We start from the raw sequence: 23,029 nt of genomic DNA, 5'->3' as shown, positions 1-23,029 counted from the left end.
ATAGAACTTGTGAAAGAACTGGACAAAATCAGCAATAAAACTTCTGATCTAGATGAAATTTATTATATAATGATCGGTCTGATCGGTTTAGCGGTCTGCTAAACACCAATGCCAAACTTAAATTGTTAGAACTATATAATCAGATAAGATGGGATGAAATTTACCCACAGCAGAGAAAAAAAGCACATGTTGTTCCAATTCCAAAAAAAGATAAAAATCTGACAGATCCCAACAGTTACTGCCCTATTTTCCCTTGACATGTACTATGGGAAAAATTTCTGAAAAAATGACTCGTTTGGATTTTAGAAAGAGAAAATCTTTTATCATCACATCCAGCAGGTTTCCAACAGTACCAATTAACTACTGACAAAAATATAAATTTAGAGAATATTACATATAACAGCTAGATCACAAATCACAAGGAAACATTGTGTCAGAGTCTTCTTTGATCTGCAGAAGGCTTTTGATATGACCTGGCATCACGGAATAATGCTTCAACTGTACAAATGGCATTTTCAGCAATCTAGTAATATTACTTGACAACTATATGAATGAACATACTTTTCAAGTATGCATTTACAGTGAGTTCTCATCAGAAAAAAACACTGGAAAATGGCATACCACAACGTTCGCCATTGAGCGATATTTTGTCCACAATTGCAATCAATAAACTGATATTAGCCATTCTAACAGAAATCAGCAAAAGTGTTTATGTTGATGATCTGGCAATCGTACAAGCCAGCAACCCTACAGTTATGGTGAAGTATAAATTGCAACGAATGATAAACGCTTTTAAAAAAGTTGCAAGGAATAATGGTTTCAAATTTTCACCAGAAAAGACGTGCTGTGTTCACTTCTGTAGGAAAAGAATTCCTCACCGTGATCCTGTTTTGACCATTGATGATCACCCGATCCAATAGAAAGACAACATATGATTTTTAGGTCTATATGGTAAATCTCTTACATGGGGACTACATATACAAGACTTGATATGCAAGAAAGTCCTAAACATTATCAGATACTTATCAAACATCAATTGGGGCTCAGATAAAGAAATATTACTTTGGCTGTATAAAGTATTGGTTCAATTGAAGCTTGATTACAGGTGTATTGTATATTCATCCACTAGAAAGTTGCATCTACGAAAGTTAAACGTAATACATAACAGCAGAATTAAATATGCCACAGGTGCTTTCCGTACAAGCCTGGTAATTAGTTTAATGTCAGATGCTGGCATAATGCCCACTACATTATAGAAGAAAGAGCCTATTGTTAAGATATGAAGTAAATATATGAGCCTAGTCCTACCCACATAAACAATAAAACATTTAACAATCATCCTTTGGCTGTATTGTATGAACGTCGTGCTACCTATTCGATACCAGCCAGAATATGGTATTATGAATTGACAAGGAAATATGGAATTGCCTTACCAAACATATTAGCAATTTCTATAAGAGAAGTACCTCCATGGTTTTTACCAGCGGTAAGCTCAAGACTGGATCTCTCTTATGAAAAAATAAAAGAGAAATCAATAGTGATCATCCAACAGGAATTTTCATCAACCATCAGTAGCTATGAAAAATACATAAAATTTATACTGGTAGTTTTACAACCGAACACGGTGTTGGATGCTGCATGTATGTAAATGAAGAAGCCCATTCATGGGCTTATGCCCATGAATGGGCTTGAAATGCCCATGAAACATGCTGCATGTTATACTGCCAGATATGGCAGTATAACATTGCACTAACTGCTATTCGGAACAAGAACATTAAGGATGTCCTTATTACAAACATCCTGTATGTTCCAAATTGATGTGGGGCAGTGATGTATATTTGTATGGACTCCAGGACATGCTGATATCCCAGGAATTGAAAGTGCAGATGAAGCTGCCAGAATGGCAACAGTTGATATGTATACGAGGTCTGTAAATAAAGTAATGAGACTAGTTTTTTTTGGCAGGCAAAGTGACAGTACTGTAAAGTTACTAGTAAACATATGGTTATATGAACAGCTGATTTATATTAGGTATTAATATTTTTAGTCTATTCTTACCATGTTAGACATAAACAAACTTTTCATGAAAAGAGTTTTTGTTGTCCTGATTTTCTAAAAAAAAATGTTATTACTGGTGATGAATCTTTGATATTTGACTACAACCCAGAAACAAAATGCCAGAGCAGGGATGACACACTTCAAACTCACCACGGCCCAAAAAAACAAAAATGAGCAAATCAAAACCATGCTAATTTGTTTCTTTGATATTAATGGCATTGTCCATAAGGAGTTTTTGCCTACAGGACAGACTGTAAATCAATATGTTTACCGATTAATTCTTGAAAGAATGCGGAAAAGAGTTGCTCGCATGAGACCAACCATCAAAGACAACTGGATGCTGCATCATGACAATGCACCTTGTGTCACTGCACTTTCAGTGAGTTTTTGGCAAAAAAACCACATTCCTGTAGTTCCTCAACCACCTTATTCACCTGACTTCAGTCCCTCAACTTTTTTCTGTTCCTGACTTTAAAAAACCACCTCAAAGGACAACATTTTGGATCAGTTGAAAACATAAAAAAAATGTAACTGACCATCTGAAGGATATTCAGGTCTTTAATTTCCAACACTGCAATGAAGAGTAGGAAAACTATTTGAAACATTGCATGGCTTCCCAAAGGAACTATTTTGAAGGTGATATATATATTTGAAGGTGAGTCCATATATAATCGGATAGTAAATAAAAAATTTTTCTGAACCAGTCTCATTACTTTATTTACAGACCTCGTGTAACTTCTGTTCGAGCAGCAGATGTTAAAAATCATCTAAAAACACTATCAAAAAACATATGGAATAATGAATGGAGAAGGCTAAATACGAAATTAAAACTTTTCCAAATAAATAGAAGAGTGATGTGAAACTCACTTGCTGAGAACAAGTAGGAGTGACCAGACTCAGAATTGATCATACACGAGTAAGAATTTCATATTTGTTAACCAGCAAAGAAAGACCAGTGTGCAGTGTATCTGATAAACAGCTTGCAGTCAAGCCTCTACCGGAAAGGTGTACTTTATATGAGGGCCTCAGAAAGAAGTATGATCTAACAAATAATATTGCTGCTGATTTGGAAAATAGTAAAAGGAAAGGATAGTTGCTTATCTATAAGCCACGGATTATTTACAATTTATGCTTGGTTAAGAATTCTCAATATGAAGTAGATTTTTGTGCAAACATGGATTATATTTTTAGTCACCTTGGTGTTGTTAAGACTTCTGATTTTTTATTTATTTTTTTGTGTTAATTTTTTGTTAGTATTATTAAGTGTCAGAGCCCTTTACATCCTGTAAGTGTTATTAGTGTCATTCTGTAAGTGTGTTTTAAATGTACTGTTATTTTTGTGTTTTTAAATAAAATGTAAGGGCTCTTTATACCCTTACATATGACAAACCTGGGGGGGGGGTGATTTAAAGTATTTTAAAGAATGTGACGAGAGCTAATGACCCTAGAAGTCGATGCCCACATAAACAAAAAAAAACCAAACTATTATAGTGATGGTGATAATAATAAAATAAAACCTTACTACAGTTATCTTCATCTTCCCATGATCCAGGGCAATCAATATTTCTATCACACAATAGTGACATATTAAGACAAGGCCCCTGATGACATTTAAATTGACCATCTTGGCACTTCCAGTCCTCTGGAAAAAAATAAGTGATAAATAATTACTAAAAGATTAAAAGATACTTTGAATATACAATGGATAATTAAAATAAAATCCAAAAATAGACATTACAAAATACCATCATCATATGATAAATTACTTCCTCATTATCTACAAAAAATGATATTAAACAATTACATTTTTATTTTAATGGTCAAAATAACTTATAATTAATTATTAATAATAATAATAATTATGGTCACATTATTTTTATTTATAACCAACTTATATACCTGATGTTGCTCAGGGTTGGTTTATAGATTTCTTTTTTACAAAAGAACAATTTTCTTCACAAAAACTGTCACTAACTTTTCACAACAAACATAAATTTCCTTTTAATTCCTTTTTGTTGAATTTAATCTTTCAAATCTAGCCTGCTTTGTTTGGTCTGAATGAAAACATGAGAAGTTTGAAGAAAGAACATATATTTTAAACTTTCAAACAATATACATTACATTAACTAATGCAACTGTACAAGTATACTACATGCAAATAACTTATGGAACTGTACAAATACGAAAAATTTAATTTATTAATTAATCCTGGCAGGAGCATCAAGGAAGAGCTGTAGACAGCCATAAGTAGTATAGTATATGAAGGCCCATACAAATAAGTGAAGCAACTATACAAATACACAATATATATATTCAAATAAACACAGCTTTCAAATAGAACACAACAGAGTTCAAGGTTGTGATGACAGACTAATCCAATACTTCCCTGTAAACAACATATTTTTTGTCTTTTTTCCTTAAGCTTGGACAGAGATGTTTTGGTGACCCAACCCTGGAACATGCTACATAATGCTGTCTATGAGAAAAACATAGGGATTCTAGGTTAACAGGTCACTGACTGTCCTTAGGTTTGTTAATTGTGATGACAAAAGCATGTCTAACAAGAAATTTAATCACTTGAACTGAACAGTAAATCAGCTGGTCTCAATGGTATCCAAGGAATGAAAATTTCCTCACCTTTCTCTTTTCTGGTTAATATTGTAGCTTTTATAATGTTATCTAACAGTCTTTTCACACTGAGCCCGGTACCGTTACAAAGTTTTGGTGGACGATGACATTCATGTTGGATTTTAAATTCAGTTTGAGATTTAAGAATCTGTTCAGACAGTGATCAGATTTTTTTGTAATACTGTTTCAAAATATTCTACAAAAAATTCCCAAATGATCCAGAATTTTAACCTTTTATAATATTTTAAGGTTATCACCCCTCATCTCTCCTGCAGCAGTTGTGTTAGGGATATATAATATCCACAAGACCTTTGCTCAGTTAGTAAGTAGAAACTGTCCCAAGTTTGTTTGAAATTGATTTAGGAGGAGATGTGAAGGAAACATACATAACCAAGTACAATGACTTTTATTTACATTATGATTTCATTTTCATAATATAAAAAAACTTACGACAATGAAGTAGATGTGATCTGTCAGCACAACCAGTATGAGAATCCCCTGGATTATAACACTCAAAAAATGCAATAACACATTGTCCATTATCACATCTAAATTCATCTGAACCACATTCTTTCATGGCTGTGAAAGAAAGAAAATATGTTAACAATTTTTAACTGAAAAATAAACATCCATTTAGTAAATTGTATAGCAATCAGTGGTAGCTCACATATAGGCACTGTGGAACTGCAGCACCCCTATTTCCATTTGATATTATCAGTAACAATTAATATAATGAGTTCTTTTTTCTTTAATTCTTGCTTTATACTTGTACAATATATAATCCTTAAGCTTAATGTCAGTAGCCATCCCCAGTTTATGAAAAGATACAACAATCTTTGTATGGAACTGTGCAATTCACAATTCCAGCGACATGGTGTTTGGGTGTTGTGCACATGTGCACATAGGATGCACGCAAGGGAGAGAGAGCACTGTTACTCCCTCAGTGCCAACCCTGGCGTGTTGGTAGAAGGTAGTTTTTTTTTACTCTGCGTTTGTATGGAACATTCCTTATTCGTTCCCTTTTCTAGTATAGTCAGACGAAGGAATATGAAAGCACAATGTGCTTAAAAACAGTGTACCATATTCTTGAATGTGATAAAGTGTAGAATTAGATTATTATCCTGCTTTTTTTCTATTTGATTCATTTTTTTTCGGTTCTTTTATTTTATAGAAAACTTTAACCATGTCCTTGAAAAGGCCCAGAAAAAATTTTCTGGAGCAGCACCCCTACTAATTTTAGCTGTGAACTGCCACTGATAGCAATCTAAAGCAATTTAAATTACATTTACCAACAATTATAAAGAGTTAGACTACTAACATAAATTGACAGATGAGTAGTAAATAATTACAGAAAATAAATTATTCTGGTTAATGAAAACTTGATGAATGAGTTCGGTTATCATTTTTCCGGTTGGTAAATTGCTTTGTTTAATTTTCTTTCTCATAAATATTCTTTCCTTTCATCTAATATTTATGGAATAATTTAAAAATTTTATTGACATTTATTCAGTTTTGCAACAATTATCAATAAAACAAAACAAATTAACTTAATCACATAACTATTTTTTTTTGTTATTACTTAGACATGAAATATTATTTAAATTTTGTTAATACTCATATTAGTGTTAATTGTTTTAATGAATGTTTTTATTACTTGAATATGCAACAGATTACTTATTAATATTTTTATTAATATCTTTAATATATGGGAATAGTTTAATAAGACTAAGTATTGCAATAATGTTATGGGAAATGATGTATGAACCATACAGTATTTTGAGTAACAAGGCATAAAGCAATCAAGAATAAAATCTGGATAAACATTAATTGACAACAACTATGTTGAAAAAAGTACAAGCTGTTATCAGAGAAAAATGTCAGACAACTGTCAATGAAATATCTCTGAAAGTGAGAATTTGTAAAATTTTGGCCACAACAATATTTGTATTTTGGTAAAAATTTGAGCTGTGGCTGCTAATCAAGAAAGAAAAATATTTTGTCTGTTTGGAACTTTTATATCTGTGAAATAAAAAAAAATCTTTTTTTATATTTCATAACAGGTATCATGGGTGAGGTGTATGTGTGGTTGTGCCATGAAAATCAAAACTTAGTCATTGTAAAGGTGAGAAAATCATCTCTACCAAAAAAAGAATGACAAAGTCAGCTCATAATAAAGGTTGATTGTCTTTATTTTTCTGTTGTTCATCAGAAATTTGTAAGTACAATAGAAAACAAAGAATTTTGTTTAACAATAATGTAGTTTAAGAGAGAAAGTAAGAAATAACCAGTTAGAGGCAAAAGTCAGTAATTCATGAAATAAATAATTGCCATGTGGAATAATTGTACATTCAGCTGCTCATGTACAATTATTCCACATCATTAAATTTTTGGAAAATAATCTACAACTATTGTTCTCAATTCTACTCTAAAATAGAAAAATTTGACGAAAAACACGCTTTTTTTAGGTTTAAAACACATTAACCTTGTTAAATGACAAAAAAATGTGTAAATTTTATTACCAAAACTTGTAAAAAATTCAATTCTGAAAATGTTGGTATAATAAAGTCAAAGAACAAAACAAAATATCAAATTTTACTATTAAAAACAAAACAGAACAAAACTTAGAAAAATGTTATGATTTTGTAAAAATTAAAAACAGCTGTGTTTAAGTACAATAAATTTAGTAAGCAGATCTTTGAAAAATTAAATATTTTTAATTTACTTAAAAAAATACTCACTTTAGTTTATACTGTATTAATTTACAATAGATGTTTGAAAATTGAGATTGATGCACTTTTCAACTCGTTTCCTTACATTTTTTTTTGCCAACTTAATGATTTCTTTGCGTTCCTTGATGAGGGCAGAAGCAATGAGAATGCAAGCCTCAGGTCATCATGTGTGTCTACTTTTTGTTGTATACCTTGCATTTCATCTATCCCCATAATCAGTAACCTAAGGGAGTAAAGTCCTATGATCTAGGTGGCCAATTTACCAGCACTCTATGTCCAATCAATTTACCAGTAAATTTTTCAACTAAAACTTATACTACTTAATTTGTGAAATGTTTGATGTTTTATCAAATTTATAGTACACTTAAATTCTTTTTGCCACTGAGAAATTTTCAGGCACCATACAAAATTCATTGTTTAAAAATTTCAGATAATCTCTTCCCGTGACACATTGTTCTAGTATTAAAGGACCTAATAAATGGTTGTCAATCATACTACAGCAAACATTCACTGAAAATCGTTTTGCTCGAAATTTCATTTAACTACAGCATGCGGGTTTTCTTCAGACCAACAATGTGAATTCTATTTGTTGTTTACCACTACAGGTAAAAGTAGCTTAATCCAAAAATAGTGTGAATATAATTAAGTAGTAATTATTGTTAACCCATTGACAAAATGGCAGTCGTCTGGTATAGTTACCAAGCTACACATGTTGAGAACTTTCTGAACATGATATGAATGCTGTCTGTGAGCATGTAATGTCCTCCATACAATACTTTGTAGAATGTTGAGTCGTGTAGAAATTCTTTGAATGCTCGTTGTATGATTAAGCTGTTTTATCTGAAGGATGTTTTTCCCTTTCATTACCACGTACAGATGAAACATGAGTACTGGGAAGTGTGTCATTCTCTGAATATTATTACAAATTCTACAAAATACAGTATGAAACTACTCGTCCGGGAAACTTAGTAAGATATTTTACCAACGCTGTTGGAGATCTTCCATCGCAGAAGGCATACACAAAAATTATATAAGAATATTCTGCATGAGTAAAGAGATGCAGCAAAATGAAAGAATTCTAAATGAAATTTCACTTTTAAATTCAGATTCAATTGGAAAAATGTAGGAACAGTTTATAGTAAAAAAAGACATAAAAAACTACATAACTTGATTCTTAAAAATAATTAAACAATCAAAATTACCAAATGTCAAAAACAACTAAACCACCTAACATTTATTATTAACAGGTAACCACAATTTTATAACAGGAATTATTACTCAAATTAATTTCAAATCATACAATTAGTAGTATTGCCAACCTAATTTTTCTAAGTTTTATTGCTAAAAACAGCTGTTTTTCATTTTAACAAATTCATAACATTTTTCTGTAAAGTTTTTAATAATAAAAGATGAATTTTTGTTTTGTTTTTAATAAACAGTAATATATTTTTATTTTCAATAAACTTTATTACATCAACGGTATCATAATTAAATTTCTACTAGTTTTGATAATAAAATTTATTAGTCATTAAACAAATTTAATGTACCTAAAAAATCATGTTTTTGTGTCACAAAATTTTTCTGTTTTATGTTTAATACATTGAAAACTACGGGAGATATAGTACTGGAACCTGCTTTATTTGATATTTCAGGTTAAAAAACATAAGAAACCATCAAGTTTATTATTTATATGAAACCTTACAAATATCAGTATGACCTCATTTCACTGGGGGACTGTTCTCTATATAACTGGATAGGGGACCCTTTTATTGGAATTAGTAAAATTTGAACCATAAACTAGCGCTACTAAATGAGTGGTAGAACTAAATAAAATGAAACTGTGCATGTGCAGAGGTAAGTAAGACTAGGGATAAACTAGAGTAAAATAAACATCCCTCCAGAGGTTCCAGGTTCAAATCTGGGTCGGGCATGGCATTTTCACACATGCTACAAATCATTCATCTCATTCTGTGAAGCAATACCTAATGGTGGACCCGGAGGTTAAAAAAAAACATCCTTACCATATCACAATTATGGTTGTAAGCATACAGCGGTTTTATTTAGTTCCCAGCATGTCATTCTCCAGTGCTGAAGTATGCTTCAATATTGAAATCTTAATTGTAATTTACGCTGTAAGTCCCCTATCCACTTATATAGAGTTCAGTGCACAGGGTTAACTAAGATCTGCATGAAATTTTTCGCATGCCGTAACTCGATAAAACGTTTTCAGGCATATATTTGTAAGAACTTTTTTTCCTTATTTCAAGCTCTAGAATCATTTCCCAAATTATTTCTGTTTTCTCCTGAATTACTTTGTACTTTGTACTTTTATTTGCATTCTCTAAAAGTAATATGTATGAAATGAACCATGTATAAAAATAACATATTTAAAATTTAAATTTTCTATTAAACTAATGAAAATATTAATAAAAATGTATGCTAATTCATAATAAATAATAATCTATTTCACCTGATTAACTGAAAATATTTTAAATATATAATACAAACTGGTATTGAAAAATAAAACAAAAGTAGAATGTTAAAAAATTAAATTAGTAAATATGATTTGAATATTGATAATACAATGTTTAATAACTTTTTAATTTTTATGTATAAGTTGGTTTAAGAAAAAAAAAAATTATCTATACGTCTAAAGTCTCATTAACTTATAACTCATCTGTTTACAGCATTTATCAATATTACCAGTACTGCTAGATTTGTTACATGTATAAGAGGATTAAATAAATATGTAAACTAGTAACCACTTACAGCAGTTGGATTCATCTGACTCATCAGGGCAATCAATAAAAAAGTCACACCAACGTTCTTGGAGTAAACATTGTCCACTATATGTACACTGCATCATTCCTTCACCACATATCATATTTGCTGAAAAAAAGAATAAATGCTGTTGCAATCATGATTAGTAAAAAAATGTATAGTACAATGGTATGTATGTATTGGGCCACAGAAATTTTACTGATTGTAGGTGATTTATATGAACAAATTCACTCCCAGAAACTGCATTCCATTCCCAAGAATAATGAAGATCTCATGCTAGGCTTACCGAGGAGTGTAAGGAATAAGATGGTTTCCTATTTCCTTCTTCACTGAGATGAATATGCTGTATGTTATTATGTAAAGTCCACTGAAATAAAGATGGTATTCAGCCCAATAAGTGACAACTTCAATCTGTTCACAACAGAGAGCAGTTGAATAATGTACATCATTATTCTCAGAGAAGGCAGTCTTAATTAGTGTTACTTATTACACCTTAGACGCCTAATTGTGTTACAGTCATACAAATTGGGGCAAAAAAAACTGTTATCTTTTCATTCAAATTTGTATTTAACCTTTGTTAATCTTTATTTATATTTTCCTTCTTCCCATTTTGTTGTCAACTTAATCAAATCTTTGAAATGCTTTTTTTAATAATAAGTTTAATCTTTTAATAACAATGTGGATATGATTTTCATGTTAAATTTCATGAGAAAAATATAGTTAAACGTTTTTTCTGATGCCTATTCATATATTTGAAATATCATTAACCAGAATTGCAATTGGCAAAAAATGAAATTGAGAAGAGATATGATTTAGGGATTATTTTTATTACGTTTTACTTTCAGAATGCTTTCAATAATATTTGATAAGTTTAACTTATCTGTTTATGGTGTTTTGGTGATTTATGTTTCATTTAATATTAAATTTAATTAGCAAAGTGGGCAATTTGTTGATGAATTATTTGAATCTTTAAAAAATAAAAAAAATCATATATATATATATATATATATATATATATTAAGCAATAAATATATTATAATTTAAGCAATTATTTATATATAAAATAAGGAAGATTAATTCTAGCTTAATTTAAATTTTTTTAATTTTATATTTGATTTATCTAGATTTTATTCAGAGGAATTTTTATTAGTCCCTTTTGTTAAAGTTATGCATACCAGAATAATTTAGATATATTTTTACTAAATTATTATTATTATAAATTAAAAATATATGAAATAAAAGAATTCAATAGAAATAATAAAAATAGAAATAATATAACAATAAAAAAACAAAAAAAAACTCTACTTACAACAATTAAGTTCATCACTTTTATCTGAGCAATCAAATATAAGATTGCAACTACTTTCAACTGGAATACATTGACCATTTTTACACTGAAATTCTTCTTCTGCACAGTTAGGTTTTTCTATAAAGAAAATAAGTACATCGATTAAAATTAATTAATTTTAATACATTAAGCAAATTTGTTTGCTACGTACTTGCAAACAAATTGAACTGAAATTTAGGATAAAAACAATAAAATATGTTCAGTCATAAACTTAACTAGTTACTTGTTAGTTATAAAATAACTAAAATAGACTTATAAATTAAAATAAAACTATTTTTTATATGCATACTTTCATTCAGTTAATACATCATTTGTATTAATTAACCAATTTTATGTCAGGAAATAATTTAGCCTCTGATCTTGTAACTTTTAATCAACAATATATCTACGTGTAGAAAGCAGTTCATGATTAATACTATATGAAAAAGCAGCCATTAACGTATGAATATACCTACGTACACAAGAAAAAACTAGGAAATTAAAAATAAAGAATGAATTTTAACTAATAAAAACTGTTAAAGATAGATAACTCATTTATTCTTTCCTGATAATAATAAATCTTACACAGCAGTAATTAAGGATAATGGTGGATGGTAATTATTAACAAATGATACAGAAATGTAGTGCATCCATTTTTTTTTTTACATCTGTTTTGCAGATCTTAGGTAGGAAGGATTCTATTTTCTGTTTAAGGCTACGATGTGTAAAGTGATTTTCATATTAACATCACAGTTAAATAATTTTGAGTCTAATAAGTAAATCTTTTATTTTTAATGATAGAAGACATATATTAAAATCTTTTTTGTAACGGGTAATCATATGGGGAAAGAAAGGTAAATATAACTGAGAAAATATTTTATTTTTCTCCATAAGAGAATAGTAATTTACATTCTTTGCTGTAGCTTTATTCCATAACTGATAATTAAGTTAATACTAAAGGTACAAGATAAGAAAGAAAATGTATAACATTTAAGTAATGAAGAAACCTAGTAAAGATAAGTTAATTAGTATAAAGTTTATGCAGCTTTTAGCGCTGTGAAAAATGTTTTTCATTATTAATTCCTAATGCACTAAATAGGGTGTTGACCTATTCACAAAGTTTTCTTCTTCTGTTTTCACAGATTATGCAGTACTGCCTGTTCCGTCACTCAACTATTCTTTGGCCTTCCAATATTTCCTTTCTTGGGGTCTGTATTTCTGACTAGGAGTGATTAAAACTAGGATTGGCTTGATATAATCCTATAATTAATCTATAATCCTTAATTCTTTCATTGAGGGGAAATATCTGCAACTCTACTTGAATATTCCCATTTTGTAATTGAGTGCATCCCTTTACTAATTAGAGGAATTTCATTTCCACTGCCTACATAGTTCATCTTTTTTTCTAACCATGTAAGCCTCTCTTCAATATATCAAAGTAGGTATGGCTACTGTTTTATAGAATATCAGTCTGATGTCTTGCCTCATCTTGTCTAGCGTCAAAGTATCCTATGAATTATTCCACAAATTAAACTAAATTTAAGAGGCATGTGGACAATGGAAGCATATTTGTCACCTGCTATCTCATGGACTCTAGCTGCCACATCATTAACTCTAAAGCTGGTATAAGTCTGTATCCAAAATCATTTTCTAATTACATGATTTACAGGTGACCAAAGAGTTCAGTTCTGTAGTGAAGATGGAAGTCAGCTCGGGATCATTATTGTCAAGAATGATCATAAGTCTGAAAACATACTCGGCATGTAAAGCATACTTGGAATGTATGTTTTACACGTAAAGCTGGCTAGCTTTACGTATTGTAATGATGTATAGTTGTTACCGCTCTGGACATGGAACATAGGTGGTATGTTCCAGAAGTGGGGATTATCTACTTCAAGAAATTTTTAATGTTAACTGATAATTTTATTGTAAAATAACTACTAGATATCAAGAATGTGAAACTGTTACAAATTTGTGAAAATTATAGTAAAAACATGCATAAATTTCCTTAAGCTACAATACTAAAATAAAATTTATCAAAATTAGGTAGATAGGTTAGTGAAAAATATTTGTTTTAGATTAACTCTAAATTTCATGAATTTATACATTTTATTTATAAATATGTTTAACATAGTGGCTCAAATTAAATTGTAATATTGTTTAGACTTATTGCCAAATGATGAAGTCCAGTTTTATCATGACATGTAAACTAATACAAAGAAATAAAAATTGTAGAAAATATTTCTGATAAATTACCTGGGCAATCTTCTTCATCATCACCATGTAAACAATCATAATTATTATCGCATCTTAACTTAGCAGGTAAAGTTCTATTATCCCGACATTGGAATGTTTTTTCATCAATCATCAAAAAAGAACCTACAACTTACACATAATTTTATAAGAAAATAAATTCACTATTGATAATAGTAAAAAATCACAAAAATATGTATACTTTCTTATTTAAAGGTCTTCTTGAATACTTTACATTGTAAGTAAGATTAATTTTTAGATTGAACAAATTTATTGTTGAAAATTTGGCAGCATTACCCACCAGTCTCAGTATTAATTAATTATTAGAAATGGAATTATTTTCTTGAGTATTCATGTTCTAAGATTGAAATGATTTTAAGATTCAGAAACATTCTATTAGATTGATTAGAAGAAATTAAGTCATGGAGGTAAGTTTTTGTAAAATTAGGTTACTGGTGGTTCAACTTTCATTTTTTCATGTAATATATAAAATAAGTATATTTTTTCACTCATATGTCTAAAATTGAACATTTTAAAATTCTAAGAAATGTAAAATCTTTTACGTTAAAATTGAATATAATGTTCATGGATCATGATATGAGGAATAAGGACAAAACAACACACCTAAAATTATAATCCAAAGTTATATCATAAGACTCATCATTAATGGGAATAAATTAAAATAAAAAAATCAGCAATGAGTTGTATAACTTTCCAAGTTGTATGGCTAAAATAAAATGAAATTAAATTAATTCCTATTGTCTTAAAAATATATAATTTATAAAATACAGGTAGCATATAATTCTGTTAGGAACTTTGAATATAAATAGTGCTACAAAAGGGACCTATGCTAATTATTTAAATAGTAATATAAGATATATGCATTAAAATATATTTAAAAAAAGGAATAAAAAATAACAATACAAATAAAATGTATTATTTGATTTAGGTATGGAGTAGGGTTTAAAAAAAATGTTTATTGGGTAATTGTAAATATCTTGACTCATACTCAAAGCGCATCAGAATAAGCTTTTCACCAGATTTTACACCACAGATCCCACCCCCAAATATTTCCTCACTCTTAAAATATCAACATCAAATAATAATGGCACATCAATGCCCCATATATACACAGAAGGCCAAATTTCAGATATTTTAGGATGTTCTGGTCCTAAAATATAAAGTGATTTAGGGGACAACACATACACAATTTTTTACTAAAATATTTTACAATTGTTCACATTTTGAGGTCCCTGGAGCTCAAAAATGCAAAAATCTCAATGGTCAATTTTTTTCACTAACAGGAATACTCTCTATCTATTTTATATAACAGTCAGGAAAGTAAAAAAGTTCCAAATACATTAAACGATTCTACTTGATGATATATCTTTATTTCAATTTATGAATTACTTTCCCCATCAACTGGAGAAAATCAGTTATTTACTTGAAATACTCTAATTTGGTTGTAACCCTTCATTTTTTACTAAAGCTTCTTCAAAATTTAACAATTTATGAAAAATGTAAATCGTCTAAAATTTGTTCATTTACAAATTTCCAAATGTTAAATTTTACAAAATTATACAATGTATAAAAAAAATTACAAATGTATAAACTAGATTATAAAAAATAAAAATAAGAAAAAACTAATTTCTAGAATGTGATATTCTTACATGTAATTATACACAATTTTTTTTTGTTTCCTTTTATTCTTTGTTTGTAACCTTCCTAACATACAATGAATTTTTGTGAACTTGAATAAATGGTAATTTATCATTAATTAAATGTACAAATAAGAAAGAAAATCATTATAAAAAATTACTACTCATGATTAACATACATAAATAAATATAGAGGGATTAAAAACATGACTTGAATTGTCTGCTTTTTAAATACATCTATGTTGGTCAACATGAAGAGAAGTAAGAGATATAAGCAAAATGTATTATTGAGTCCTGTTTCAGGTCATTATACATATAAAGCTTTTTGTGCTGATTTTTACTGGTTGTTTTAACTTTTAATGTGAATAATCTTCAGAAACATTCAGTACATAATGGAAGATATGTTATTTAAATTTGGTGTTGTTTTTAAAATAATGCTCAATATTAATTTTTTTTTAAATAAAAGAGTATTATTTTGTATAAAAGAACATGAATATTGTAAATTTACGTACCACATCCAAACTCATCTGAGAAGAAGTCACCATTATGGCAGTCATTAAAACCATCACAAATATACTTTTGTGCAATACATCTGTTTTTACTGTGACTACTGGCTGGTACAGAACAACTTAATGCGCTACCAACATGGCACAGTGCCACACCTGAAATTAATGAAATAAAATTACTGTTAATAGAAACAGTGAAATTAGTATTAATCTTAAATTATTGTTATTTGTAAAGTTCATTAATTCTTTTTAAACTGTGTATGAGGCATATATTGAAGAAACTAATGAATAAAACAAAATTAGATTTTTCAAAAATATGTCTTAATAATGTCACAATTTTTGTTCTGTGACAAGTTATTAAGAAAATACAATAAGAAAGCATACTTTCAATTTATGGATCTCAAGAAAAATTTCAATCAAAAAAGAGGTTATAGAAGGTAAAGAAAGAGGCAGAAATTCCAATAAAATTAAGCAGGCAACTCAAATTTGTAATATCAAATTAAGAGTGAGTGTGATAGAAAAGAAATAAAGTTTTTTATCTTTTCACCCCTTGCAACTTACAAAAAGCTGCCAGCACTAAAAGGTGTACATAGTATGAAAGTTGAAATACTTGATTTTGTAAATGATGAAGTGATTGTAGGAAAACAGATCAAGAAATTGAATGGGTAAAATTTCATAAGGGTATTAAGTTTAATAGATGGGTAAGGAAAGTAAGGTTGAGGTGAGAATAAACCAAGAGAAAATAAAATAAATGTATTTAATATAAGGAATCAAGAAGGGGTAAGACCTATTTGTAGCAGGATACTTGTAGAGAATATGGTTTTTGGAAAAATCATGTCATTTAACCTTTTCAGTAGTGAATTTTTACTGAAATATTTGTTTTTCTCAGATCCAGATTTTTTTATAAAAAAATCAATTGTGAAGGTTTCAATTACCTTCCTGTTTCTGTACTATTGTAAGTAGTGTTAGCGTACAAGAAAAACACATATACATATTTCAAAGTAACTAAAAATCGAAATTTATCACATTCAGGAATAGCTTTCTTCCAGGTATAAACCAATACAATAACAAAATGAATGACTTAAAATGAATATACAATAGATTATGAAAACAGTGATTATATAATAATAACAACCACACGACTGAACAAAAGTTTCTTAGTTAATTTTTGTCATAACGAAGATTGTTTTTGAGAAAAAAAAATAAGTGAAAAGTAAGTCAGGAATATTGTCTTGATTAAATTCTATAGAAATATTTCTATATATTGAATAAAATTTCAGTTTTAGAGTGTAATAAAAGAAATGAGAGTATAAAGATATAAAATGTTTGTGAGACCAGTTCTATTGAGTGAAGCTGAAGCCTGGAAATTAGGTAAAAAATAAAGACAATTTAATTTTTTGAAATGAGTAAAGTACTATTCTGAGAAAATCTTTGGGTTTGGTACAGGAAGTGAACAGTTCAATGAAAAAAGAATGTGGAATTGCATAAACTGTTCAAACAAGTGAATGTGGCATTAGTAATAACAAGTGAAGAAGTGGATGGTTTAGGAATGTCCAGAGGAAAGGATTGTAAAGAATTGTATGAAGAGAAGTCAAAAGGAACAAATCTATTAGGGAAACTCAAGATTAATTTGGAAATTGAATAAGGAATGACTTGAAAACACTTGAAGCTACCTAGAACAAGAACATTGATAGAAAGGCATGGAGAAGGCCCAGGAGTGTGGCAATGAATGTCTTTGGTTCATAGGATGGTTTGATAAGGTAAGGTATATGAAGTGCATGTCAAAAATTGGTCAATCATTAAAAGTCAGTCAAAGAAAAAAAAACAGATTTTATATTAGTTGAAATTTCTCTTTAAAGCCTTGATTGATTTATAAACATATTTTTAATATTAAGAACAACATTTTTTTACTGCCTTTGCATAAAAATTTAGTCCAAAGGGTATTAGCTATATCACCAGTACTATTTTCGACTCCTTATCTTCCTTAAACTATTGAGATTTGAGCCGCTTCTTCTTGAGGTGAATAGGGATCTGAATGTGTGGTCTGGGCTCTAAGGAAGCGATTAGGATATTTTAATTGAAGTTGTTGAACCTTTTGAACACTACTGATAACAATTTGTGGGAACACATTGTCATGAAAAGAAACAATTCTTAATGTCAGCATCTTGTACTGGCTGTTTTGAGTATTACATGTCTGTTTTTGAGAGCATTTCACGTTGAACCTCTTCAGTAATTGATATTTAATTAAGTTAGGGAAAAAATTCAACTTTTTCTGTATTATATGATCCAAAAATATGTAACATTACCATACTGAGGGACATTTTTGTTGATGATAGTCATCAGTTTCAGCATGTACAATGTTTGTAATAGCCTAACTTTTCAGTTAAACTTCTGTGCTCAATGTGAAACATCTGAAAAGTCTAGCAATAAAACTATTTGTGAAATATTTCTTTCAATTTTCTTTCAATGGTTTTTCTCTGATTAATTTTCTCTCACAGTTTTGTTTTTACTTGTTAAACATGGTCATCCATATGAAAACATCCAATTATCTCTTCTACATGAAAATATGTTTAGACTTCATAAAGGATAACATTTACCTCCCTTAATGATTATTTCAGTAACAATGTAATCAGAATAGGTAGCCAATAAAATTTAAACCATTGACAGCATACATTCACTCTTGTATTCGGACATTAAACTCATGATGCCACTAATGGAAGATTTGAATTTTTTTTGCTACTAACTGAAGACGTTAATATTATAAATACAAGTGTTCAGATATATAACACTGATAATCATAATTTTTTTTCCTAACATGCAATACATGATTAGCATTAAACCTGGATTACATAGAGAATGAGTTAGGTAGAATATCCCATTTGAGTTATCATAGCACTTCTGCAGTTAAATGCAACAAAACAAACAAGTAAAACAGTTAAATGGAGGAAACAAACAGGCTGGACAACTCTCATCTTGGAACTAACTGAAGGCTTCCATTGATATTTTAAAATCACAGCAAAGTTCTGAGATATAATAGTTCTTAGATCTATGAAAAAGTAAAGGTTGAAAAATCCGCAGAATCAAAAACAAAAGTTGCCACTTTTCACAGAAAAATGTGTTGCCTCAGCAACATTGAAACAATATTTTCTTGGCTATTTTTGATGTTGGGATAAAAGTGTACTCATATTTCTCAAATTGCACTGATAAACATAATTTTTGTTTCCTAACATGCGATACAAGATTTTAATCTGTTTTTTGATGCCGAAAACAAATCTGACCTCAGAATCTTTCTATCACCCACCATATTTGAAAATTTTAATTAAAGGAATTTTTTCATTTTTCAACAAATTGTTAGCATTTTAAGCTCCTATATTTTATTTTGTTAAATCATTTTTTATTGTTTAACTTTGTTAACATAATTTGTAAGCTATAAATAAACAATACTAGATAATAAATTAAATCACATCATACTCACATATGATGATATCATATCTAATATTGAATAGTGAGCTTTCATGGACAAGATTAATCATGTCTGTGCAGGTCAAAACATGTAGATGAAAACACAGGTGTGTTGTCTGTGTTAAGCACTGGATTTAGGAATGAATTAATTTTCTTCAGTCTTATTGCTGCCTTAAGTTTGTTAACGGTGCAGTGTCATAATACCTCAAAATTGTGTAAATGATGTGGATGGCTTTTGTTATGTATGTGGTGAGTTTACTGTAAAATTAAATAGAAAAACATTACCTATAATTAAAAAAGCATATCATTTGTACTTTCAGTGTATAATTAGTGATTAGGATAAGACGAGGGCTCCTGATATAGTATGCACTAATTGTTCTGTATTTAAGAGGATGGCTGAAATGTATACGGAAGGCTTTACCATTTGATGTACCTATGGCTTGGTGAACCAAAGGATCACGTAACAGATTTTTACTTTTGTTTAATAAATGTGTCAGGAATTTCTAAAAATACACATACTGTAAAACAACATCCTTCATTGCAATCTGCAATCAGGCCTGTACCTCACAGTGAAATTATTCCATTTACTGAGCCAATTGTGAATGTATGTTTCGAAAGCAGCAATGAAGAATCAGCCAGTACTGAAGAAGACAACAATGATTCTGATTTTGAATTATCTTCCAATAAGCTATATCTTCACAAGGTGAATTAAATGACTTGGTTAGGGATTTAAATTTATCAAAAAATCAAGCTGAACTATTAGTATAAAGACTGCAAGGTTGGAATTTACTTCAAAATAATACAAAAAATTTGGGCTTTTGAAACCGACAAAAATAATTTTCTCAGCACTTTATTGATGAAAGTATTTTGGTTTATTGCACAAATATTAATGAGCTTATTTTACACTTAGGACAAGTTCACAAACCTGAGGAATGTTGCCTTTTCATAGATTCGTCCAAGTATAGTTTAAAAGTGGTTCTACTACACAACAGTAACAAATATCCTTTGATACCGATCGTTTATGGTATTAATTTCAAAGAGACATATGATGTGATAAAAGACGTTCTTGAAAAAATAAATTAAAAACATAGCTGGAACATATGTGGTGATTTGAAAGTTACAGCTATTTTGTTAGGCATGCAATTAGGCTATACTAAGTACATGTGTTTGCTTTGCGAATGGGAAGCTGAGCTAGGGATAAACATTATGTTATCAAAGAGTGGAAGAAATGAAACAACGTCAAACGGGAAAAATATTATTCATGAGCCCTTAGTTGAATGCAAAAAAATATTTTTACCCTCTCTCCATATCAAGCTAGGACTAATGAAAAATTTGTAAAAGCAATGAAGAAGGATAGTCCCAGCCTTTTTGTACATCAGGTAGAAATTTCCGAATACAAGTGAAGGAAAAAATTAAAGAAGGAATATTTGTTGGTCCTTAAATACAAGAGTTGGTCAAAGATGATGTATTTAACTCAGTGTTAAATAATGTAGAAAGTGCAGGTTGAGCTTCATTTAAAGGCATTTGCAAAATTTTTCTCGACAAACAAAAATCCGACAATTACCATGATACTGTTAATCAACTTCTTACTTCATATTTCTATGGGATGTAATGTGTTTTTGAAAATATATTTCCTCCGCTCACGTATGAATTTTTTCCTGGACAACCTCAGAGACGTAAGTGACAAACACAGTGAACGTTTCCACCAAGACATTTCGGTGATGGAAAGCTGCTATAAAGGGAAATGGAATACTAACATGCTAGCTGATTATTGTTGGACATTAATTCGGGATGTGCCTTACGCTATTTATAAAAGAAAAGCATCAACGAAATCATTCTAACATAGGTATGGCCAAGCTAAATTATAAATTTTATAGATTTTATCTAAATTTTCCCTTAATTTTTTTTGAAGCATAATTTATTTAAAACTAAGGGTAATAGAAAAATTGTATTTACAGATCTGTAATATACACCAAAAAGCAATTCAAGAAATGGTGTCACACTTAGAGAAACATTAAACATTTTTTTTTGTCTATCAGTGAAATCAGATACGTGCTGCAATTTTCTTTATTAGGAGTCTGTAAGCAGCTGTGGTCCTTAATTTTGTAATGAGGGTACTTGTAGCTTGTTACAGCTATGAACTGCGAGGCCAAAATGTGTTGTTAATTAAAACTTACCAATAAAATAATGACCAAACAATATTCAGGACTCATTATCATTAAAATGTAACTGACTTGACCAAGACTCTGACTATCTTTCCAAATGGGAAGAGTTTAGCTCTAAGCAATTTTTCCACTTTCACACACCATGATGCCACTGTCTTATCTGTTTCCCCTATAGGTCTACAAGTTTCATACAATTCACTGTGAATTTTTGTATTAAGATTCTTTGCAATGAGGAAATGAAATCACAGAGTAGGCTCACAACTGGTGAGCCTTAACTGTTGCAATTGCTACTATTATGGGAAAGAGACTTCAACAAACTGCAGATAATCATGTAATGAACGAATTGAAATTATTACATATATACAGCCTGATTCATACTCGCCAATTAAATGTTTAACAAATAATTCTTAACTTTCTTATTAACACTTAATAAATACTAATTTTTATTATTTATTTTCATTGAAATATAAGTTCTTTGCCACATATGAACCCTCTTGTAAGAGAGTACAAGAAGATTATGGAGAATCGAAACCTACCAATACATGAGAGGACATTGAGGATGCCAATCGTGGCCACTTTCGATCTAGAAAGCCACCTATCAAAACAGCAATTGCTGCCACAGAGGATGGATTTAACCTAACTGACGTTAGGTTAGGTTGATGCCTAACTGGCATCAAGAATGGACTACAAAGCAGAATAACCAAATCCCATGTATTACTGAAAGGCCGCCGGGTTTTGACTTGCCACGTAAGACATGGTCAACGCTAAACAGAATACGAGCTCAGCATGGTAGGTGCACATTTTTCCTGTATAAATGGGGTAAAACACCGACACCCCTTTGTGAGAGTGGTGAAAATCAAATTGTTAAACACATCACAGAAGTTTAACAGCTTATGAAAGGAATCCTGAAGATTTCCTGATGGCGACTGCAGAATCAGTAGCATATATTAATTTGTTAAATCTTTGTTTGTAATTTTTTATTGTAATTGGTGTTGTGTTTTGGTGCCATACGCTAAATAAATTTGCCATGTATATTATAAAAAAAAGAGTAACACACATTTGTGTTAAAATAATTATTTATTCCATTTAGGGAATGCTAGACTGACTTTGTATAAATACTTACAGGGTAAAGCTCTTGCATATTCAGTGAACAGTGTACGTAAAAAAAAATATGAGAAGTGTAAAAATGAAGAAAAGCAAAATATTACCAGAACAAAATTATTTGGCATATATCAATTTAAAAAAAGAGGTTTAATGAAGAATAATATAATTAATAAATAATTGCCATAATTATTGTATTTTTAAAAGTATATAATAATTATGATATAAAACCTACCATACTACTACAAACTATTTTATAGGTTCTTACTATAATTTACTCATGACGGTATTTGTCTCAAGACCATCCTTAATAAGATATGGCAACTAATTCTATGTAAGTTTCTACAGAATTTCTTGGCAT

General features: G+C 29.6%; 1 protein-coding gene across 1 annotated transcript in view; it reads right to left on the bottom strand.

Moving 5' to 3' along the window:
* The window catches only part of LOC142326852 (G-protein coupled receptor GRL101-like), a 289,318-nt gene that overhangs the window by 44,238 nt on the left and 222,051 nt on the right, over positions 1-23,029 (bottom strand). The window contains exons 8-13 of the mRNA XM_075369587.1: positions 15,947-16,096; positions 13,780-13,902; positions 11,506-11,622; positions 10,185-10,304; positions 5,137-5,265; positions 3,581-3,700 (exon numbers count right to left, since the gene is read on the bottom strand). Of these exons, the coding sequence (XP_075225702.1) occupies positions 3,581-3,700; positions 5,137-5,265; positions 10,185-10,304; positions 11,506-11,622; positions 13,780-13,902; positions 15,947-16,096 (759 nt within the window). The remainder of the gene's footprint in view (positions 1-3,580; positions 3,701-5,136; positions 5,266-10,184; positions 10,305-11,505; positions 11,623-13,779; positions 13,903-15,946; positions 16,097-23,029) is intronic.

The sequence above is a fragment of the Lycorma delicatula genome, chromosome 6 (assembly GCF_047948215.1).
Source record: "Lycorma delicatula isolate Av1 chromosome 6, ASM4794821v1, whole genome shotgun sequence".
NCBI lineage: Eukaryota > Metazoa > Arthropoda > Insecta > Hemiptera > Fulgoridae > Lycorma > Lycorma delicatula.
The sequence above is the reverse complement of the archived record's forward strand: the minus strand, read 5'-3'. Positions and strand labels throughout refer to the sequence as shown.